Source organism: Oncorhynchus mykiss, chromosome 17 (assembly GCF_013265735.2).
Source record: "Oncorhynchus mykiss isolate Arlee chromosome 17, USDA_OmykA_1.1, whole genome shotgun sequence".
Classification (NCBI taxonomy): Eukaryota; Metazoa; Chordata; class Actinopteri; order Salmoniformes; family Salmonidae; genus Oncorhynchus; species Oncorhynchus mykiss.
In genome coordinates this window covers 1,766,765-1,774,987 of record NC_048581.1, presented here as the reverse complement: position 1 = coordinate 1,774,987, position 8,223 = coordinate 1,766,765, and the positions used below count along the sequence as shown (strand labels likewise).

Here is an 8,223-nt window from a genome sequence, read left to right as displayed (position 1 = left end):
GTGTCATGTTGTGTCATGTTGTGTCGTGCCATGTTGTGTCGTGTCATGTTGTGTCATGTTGTGTCAGGTCATGTTGTGTCATGTCATGTTGTGTCATGTTGTGTCATGTTGTGTCATGTCGTGTTGTGTCAGGTCATGTTGTGTCAGGTCATGTTGTGTCATGTTGTGTCAGGTCATGTTGTGTTGTGTCGTGTCATGTCGTGTCATGTTGTGTCATGTTGTGTTGTCTTCAGCTGGAGCAGACTACTACTTTTAATTACCTAATCAATTTAAAATCAATCAATATTCACATAATAAGGTCTTGGGATAGTACATCTAGTCTATTCCCTGGCTAGTGTACTTATTACCTGCGTTGGCCACACCTCCTCCTTCCTGGTCCTCCTCTTCTTCCATATCTACTGGAACAACATCAACATCACACATATTGGTCTGTGTCCGGAATGACACACTATTCCCTATATAGTGCACTACATGCTGTGCAATACTCTGAACTATAGTAGACCTGGGTTCAAATAGTATTTGAAAACCATTCAAATGCTTCATCTGTGCTTGATTGAGCTTGCCTGGAGCAATTGAACCAAATGGGATAGTCCCAAAAGTGTCACCCCGCCCCCCTGGCTATTTGGCCCTCCAGGCAGGCTCAACCAAACGCTGAAGGATTTGAATGTTTTAAATGATTTGTTATATATTTTTACAACTAGATTAGGATGTAACCTCTCTTTCTAAAAACTCCTATTAGGATTTAAACTAGCTCTCGAAAAACTCCTATTAGGATGTAACCTAGCAACCTAAAACTCCTATTAGGATGCAACCTAAAAACTCCTATTAGGATGTAACCTAGCAACCTAAAACTCCTATTAGGATGCAACCTAAAAACTCCTATTAGGATGCAACCTAAAAACTCCTATTAGGATGCAACCTAAACTCCTATTAGGATGCAACCTAGCAACCTAAAAACTCCTATTAGGATGTAACCTAGCAACCTAAAACTCCTATTAGGATGTAACCTAGCAACCTAAAAACTCCTATTAGGATGCAACCTAGCAACCTAAAACTCCTATTAGGATGTAACCTAGCAACCTAAAACTCCTATTAGGATGTAACCTAGCAACCTAAAACTCCTATTAGAATGTAACCTAGCAACCTAAAACTCCTATTAGGATGCAACCTAGCTCTCTGTAACTCCAGGCAGCATTCTGCCTTCTCCCTACAGTTTTCAGCCATCAGCGTCAACTGGCTCGTGTGAACTACAGTCCTGACGCTGTGTTTTAACGTTGAGAAACATCAATAATCATCGCTTGAGATAAGGCTTTCAAAACAAATGGCTATGGAGCCTCCATCCTACTAAACTACACTGTAGTAGTTACAGATCCATACAGCCTCCCATCCTACTAAACTACACTGTAGCAGTTACAGATCCATACAGCCTCCATCCTACTAAACTACACTGTAGCAGTTACAGATCCATACAGCCTCCATCCTACTAAACTACACTGTAGTAGTTACAGACCCATACAGCCTCCATCCTACTAAACTACACTGTAGCAGTTACAGATCCATGCAGCTATGGAGCCTCCATCCGACCAAACTACACTTCCACTACTCTTCCCGAGTTACACTTACACACAGGTGTTCGGAGCATGCTATAGACAGCTAATTGGCAGGTGGCCTCTTGTATTCCATCTGTTTTCCATAAACAAGCGCTGTAACTTGAAGATATGGCCGTATGGGAACAATAACCCTATCAAGGTGTGTATCAATTTAACCTTTTTTTTATTTTTTATTTTTTTAGAAAATTCCAAAACCGCAAGCGACTTGTGTTAATATTCAGATTGAGCGTATGGGCTCTTAACAAAACTCCCCCCTGTACAGAAGACGCCTTCATCCAATGTCTTCTGTAATGGAACTGAGAGCTAGGATCGGGGTCTAGATGTAACCCAGTGGCAGGTGTAGGCATCTTAGACTCACCCGAGTCAATGTTACCGTCTTCCCTCTCCTGTTCTACTCCCCCGTTCTCTTCCTCGGTTCTTCTCTCATCCTCCTCTTCCTCTTTTTTGACAATCACATTGAGCTCCAGTGTTTGACTGCAGTCCTCCAGCTTCACTGACGCCATCTCTTGACCTGGCTGTGAGCTTTTCTGGGCCGGACTCGGTTCAGTCATGGTATGCTAGAGGCGGATGCTTTTTAAGAAAGGAAAATAGATATGTTAATGTAATTAAAATAATATATAAAACAATAAAAATATATATAAATCACAATGGGAGGAACCGACTTTCATGCCAGGGAAAGCGCTGCAGATAAACAATTAGCTAAAGGCCATTTCACCAATCACCATGTTTGTATAGGCTAAATGGTGATGGAATGTACGACCGCGCGAAAGAATGTAGTCTTTCTACGTACAGTGTTTTCACTCCGACATAATTCATTCATATGGAGTTCCTCCCATGAACTGTAATGGGTTTTTATCGATAACGTTCCTGGCCAGAACAACAACCGTGACAGCCCAACGGAGCGTGGCTGTCTACAACCACACTGTTCAACATCTTCCACATCGCCGACCGACAATAAACGTTAACTGTAAGTTTCAGCGTCTGGTTATAGTTTAAATTACTATAATCAAAACACGACAGATTACCTGATATCACTGGTCTTTTATTGTTTGATTAGACTGAGCATGGAGAATCGGATGAGCCAGTACAGTAAACTTCCGCCTGCGCGCAGGATGGGAAAGGGCGTCATGTTCACGGGCGTCATGTAAGCGCAGGCGTCGGCCATCACACCGACCGATTCGCAACCCTCCTCACAGTTTATCAATAAAAGACCAGCGATTTCAGGTAATCCGAAAATGCTTTCATGATCATTTAAACGATAGACAACAGTTGAACATTACAGTAAACGTTTATTGTCAATCGGTAATGTGGTCGATTGCAGCTGTTGAATAGTGTCAGTTTTGTCGGGCTTGCAGCGGTTGTTGTGGTTTCCGTCTGTCATGTTTATTATTATTTTTTTTTACTCAGGGTCGTTATCGATACAAGCCATTACATAGATGAGGACTCAAAATGAATGTATATCTGAGTAAGAGTATGGTACTGTGTAAAAAAAGTGATGATTAGTTAAATACCCCTTATTGTTCTACTGTAGCGCTTGTTGCACAAGCAATAAAACGGACTCCTCACACCGTGACAAATATAATGAAAAGAAGATACCGAGTCAGTATGTGTGTGTATATATATACTACCGTTCAAAAATGTGGAGTCACTTAGAAATGTCCTTGTTTTTCATGAAAACATACATGAAATTAGTTGTAAAATGAATAGAAAATATAGTCAAGACATTGACAAGGTTATAAATAATGATTTTTAATTGAAATAATAATTATGTCCTTCAAACTTTGCTTTCATCAAAGAATCCTCAATTTGCAGCAATTACAGCGTTGCAGGCCTTTCTAGGCATTCTAGTTGTCAATTTGTTGAGGTAATCTGAAGAGATTTCACCCCATGCTTCCTGAAGCACCTCCCACAAGTTGAATTGGCTTGATGGGCACTTCTTATGTACCATACGGTCAAACTGCTCCCACAACAGCTCCATAGGGTTGAAATCTGGTGACTGTGCTGGCCACTCCATTATAGACAGAATACCAGCTGACTGCTTCTTCCCTAAATAGTTATTGCATAGTTTGGAGCTGTGCTTTGGGTCATTGTCCTGTTGTAGGAGGAAATTGGCTCCAATTAAGCACCGTCCACAGGGTATGGCATGGCGTTGCAAAATGGAGTGATAACCTTCCTTCTTCAAGATCCCTTTTACCCTGTACAAATATCCCACTTTACCACCACCAAAGCACCCACAGACCATCACATTCCCTCCACCATGCTTGACAGATGGCGTCAAGAACTCCTCCAGCATCTTTTCATTTTTCTGCGTCTCACGAATGATCTCCTTTGTGATCCGAATATCTCAAACTTAGATTTGTCTGTCCATAACACTTTTTTTCCAATCTTCCTCTGTCCAGTGTCTGTGTTCTTTTTCCCATCTTAATATTTTATTTTTATTGGCCAGTCTGAGATATGTCTTTTTCTTTGCAACTCTGCCTAGAAGGCCAGCATCCCGGAGTCGCCTCTTCAATGTTGACATTGAGACTGGTGTTTTGCGGGTACTGTTTAATGAAGCTGCCAGTTGAGGACTTGTGAGGCGTCTGTTTCTCAAACTAGACACTCTAATTTACTTGTCCTCTTGCTCAGTTGTGTCCCGAGGCCTCCCACTCCCCTTTCTATTCTGGTTAGAGACAGTTAGTGCTGTTCTGTGAAGGGAGTAGTACACAGCGTTGTTCAAGATCTTCAGTTTCTTGGCAATTTCTCACATGGAATAGCCTTCATTTCTCAGAACAAGAATAGACTGACGAGTTTCAGAAGAAAGTTATTTGTTTCTGGCCATTTTGAGCCAGTAATCAAACCCACAAATGCTGATGCTCCAGACACTCAACTAGTCTAAAGAAGGGCAGTTTTATTGCTTCTTTAAATAGCACGACCGTTTTCAGCTGTGCTAACATAATTGCAAAAGTGTTTTCTAATGATCCGTTAGCCTTTTTAAAATGATACACTTGGATTAGCTAACACAGCGTTCCAGGTGAACACAGGAGTGATGGTTGCTGATAATCGTCCTCTGTACCCCTATGTAGATATCCCATTACAAACCAGCCCGTTTCCAGCTACAATAGTCATTTACAACATTAACAATGTCTACACTGTATTTCTGATCACTTTTAATGGATATGTTGTTTTGCTTTTCTTTCAAAAACAAGTACATTTCTAAGAGACCACAAACTTTTGAAGGGTAGTGTGAATGTACATTATATATCTTTTTCTGATCGTTTATTTCATTTCTTTTTTTAAACAGTATTTTTATTGGAATTTTACAATTTTCACCCATATTAAGAGATACAACAACAGAGACAAAGCACACAGAAAGCTTCTCTCACCCCATCACCATCATTGCGTCTCTCAATACATAAATTTTAAACAAACTTACAAACAGAAATTAAAACAAAAAAGCTCAGTTTAAACCAAGAGGTTAGGTTCCACACATGGAACGTACAGTGTAGTTCTGAAATACATACATCCCCGTCATTCTACGAGAATCCTTGCAGCATTAATAGCTGATACCTCAGGTTCTAGGTAATTTAGATAAGGTTCCCATACTTTGTAGAACTGGTCTGTTTTAGAATGCAATGTACATGTCAGATATTCCAGAGGCACCCATTCAAATAGTATCTTATGCCAATCTTTAATAGAAGGAACCTTATCACTAATCCACTGTAAAAGGATGTTTTTCCTCGCTGCGAAGGTAAGGATGTTGTAAAGCCTCCTTTTACCCACAGAAGTAACCTGCCTACTAGGGAGACCTAACAGTAAAGAAACTGGGTCCAACTCTAGATCAACCCCTAGGATCTTTTCAATTTCTTGCAGAACACCAGACCAGTATCTTTGTACTTTGGTACATGACCATAAACAATGTGTTAGGGTGCCTGTATCAGTTTTGCATTTAAGACACTGAGGGGAAGAGGAGGTGGGGCTAAAAGCATGTCTGCGATTTGGGGATATATGCAATCTGTGTATTATTCTTAATTGGATTGCTCTAGTACGATTACATATAGATATTGTTTTTGCATATCTCCAAATGTCCTCCCACATCTCTTCGTCAATAGTAACAGACAATTCTTTCTCCCACACTTGTTTCACCCTCTGTGTGTTGACAGCAGAAAGGGACCTTAAAGTATCATAAAACAGACTTACAGACATTTTCCTTTGTGGGAAAAAAAGCATTCTTTCAATGACAGACACATCAGGGTTACCAATTAAGGTGGTGCTCTTCAGGATATAATGTCTTACTTGTAGGAAGCGGAAAAAGTCCTGCTTTGGGAGTCGATATTTCTCGACCATCTGCTCAAATGACAACAAAATCTTATCAACAAATTTAGCCTGCGTATGCCCTTATTAAGCCAAGAGTTAAAGCCGACATCCAGCAATCCTGGACTGAAATCTGGGTTGTTAAGAATTGGGGTAAGAGCAGAGGTTAGTTTGGACCTTCCCAGGAAGCGTTGAACTGACCTCCATACTTTGAGTGTGTTAAGTGTAACGGGATTATTGCAGTGATCTTCTACAGACTTGAAGCTTCTGAAAAATAAAAGATCCTGTAAGGGGTATTTTGAAAGAGAAGTCTCAATGTCTAACCAAATAGAGGAGCCATCATTTGTGATCCAGTCAGAAATATAACAAAGGTGGGCACACCACTGATAGAACCTGATATTGGGCATATTGCCATCTTAAGTCTTGGTTTGCGTTTACTCCATATAAAGGAACTTAGCCATCCATTTACATCCTTTATTACCTTATTAGAGAGTAATACTGGGATCATTTGGATTGGGTAAAGTAGTCTAGGTAAAATGTTCATTTTCAAGAGGGATATTCTACCCAACCAAGAAATCGGGAGAGAGTTCCAGCGCTCCAGATCCTGTCTTATTGTATCAAACAAGGGAACAAAATTGGCTTTGTACATTTGCTGGAATTTAGGAGTTACAAATATACCCAGATACATGAAACCTGAGGGAGACCATTTAAAAGGGAAGGGGGGAGAAGTATTAGGTACAGAGTGCAGGCTACCAAGTGGCATAGCCTCTGACTTAGTTAGGTTAATCTTGTAGCCTGAGAATTCGCTGAATAATTCAATAATATTAATTAGAGCTGTAATTGAAGTCTCGGGACTAGAGATGAATATCAGGACATCATCAGCATACAAGCTTATTTTATGGTGAACATCACCAATGAGCAGCCCCTGTATAGCAGGCGTTACCCTGATGGCCTCAGCCAGTGGTTCCATAACGAGTGCAAAGAGGAGGGGGGATAAAGGACAGCCCTGTCTGGTACCTCTGTGTATAGAGAAGTTATTTGACCTTAGCCCATTAGTAAGGACAGCAGCCTGAGGATCATCATATAAAACTTTCACCCATTTTATAAAGTTGTCGCCCAGACCAAATTTATTTAGAGCAAATAATAGGTAAGACCACTCCACACGATCAAATGCTTTCTCAGCATCTAGGGAGAGCACCAGACCATCCACAGCACTTTGTTGGTAAGCTTGAATTACATTAAGAAGCCGCCTGACATTGTTGCATGACTTACGGCCCTTAATGAAGCCAGTTTGGTCTCCTTTCACAATTAATGGCACTCTAATATTGTGGCTAGAATTTTAGAAAGCAATTTTCTATCCACATTCAGAAGGGAAATTGGTCTGTACGAGGAACAAGACTCTGGACATTTTCCCTTTTTGAGAATAAGTGAAATGTTGGCTTCTCTCAGCGTTTGAGGGAGTTGGTCATTTGAAAATGAGTGATTAAACATATCACGCAATGGCTCAAGGATCAGGCCATGGAACTCTTTATAGAACTCACTACAAAACCCGTCTGGTCCTGGGGCCTTACCATTTTGCAGATTCTTAATTGCGAACATTATCTCTTCCTTGGTAATAGGGGCATTAAGGAGGGACCGCTGCTCTTCGGAGATAGTAGGGAGCTCAATCTTACAAAAGAAGTTCTCCATTAATTTGGGTGCATCATTTGGCAGTTCTGAGGCATAAAGATTTGTATAAAATTTCTTAAATGAGCCACTTATCAATTTATTTTCATATAAGTGATTACCATCAGAGTCAGTAATAGTAGCAATTGACTGAGAGTCAGCTCTCTTTTTAGCTAGGTATGCCAAGTACTTTCCTGGCTTATCGCCATGTTCATATAGCTTTTGCTATTATTTTTTTGCTTTTCACGCTTTTTCCGTCTCTTAGTAGCTGTGTATGACATAATCAGACCCCTGGCATACGCTTTACAGGTCTCCCAAAGGAGCGAGGGGTTATCTGTTGATTGAGAGTTAATAGAGAAAAATGCTTTAAACTCTGTAATGAAATATGATGTGAATGTATGGTCTTTAAGAATGGTTGTGTTCAACCTCCAATGTCTTGACCGATTGAATGCCCCGTTGAGTTTTATGTCCAGGATCACCTCAGCATGATCAGATATGACTATGCTTCCTATCCTAGCGGATAGAACAGACTGCAGAGACGTCCTGGGCACAAAAAAATAATATATTCTAGTCTGACATCCATGAGGTGCAGAGAAAAAAGTTAACTCTCTGTTGGAGGGATGAAAAGCTCTCCAGACATCCGCATACCCCAGAT

General features: G+C 40.6%; 1 protein-coding gene across 2 annotated transcripts; it reads right to left on the bottom strand.

The window, feature by feature from the left end:
• Positions 1–133: 133 nt before the first annotated feature.
• Positions 134–2,787, bottom strand: LOC110510619 (major centromere autoantigen B-like). 2 transcript variants are annotated; one of them, XM_036948552.1, is made up of 3 exons: positions 2,636–2,787; positions 1,969–2,180; positions 134–398 (listed from the first exon to the last, which is right to left on the bottom strand). In XM_036948552.1, the coding sequence occupies exons 2-3, from the start codon at positions 2,159–2,161 to the stop codon at positions 316–318; spliced, it is 276 nt and encodes a 91-aa protein (XP_036804447.1). In that variant the 5' UTR covers positions 2,162–2,180; positions 2,636–2,787; the 3' UTR covers positions 134–315. The 2 variants fall into 2 exon arrangements, with proteins under 2 accessions (XP_036804447.1, XP_036804448.1); XM_036948553.1 differs by having other exon boundaries at positions 134–395.
• Positions 2,788–8,223: the final 5,436 nt, after the last annotated feature.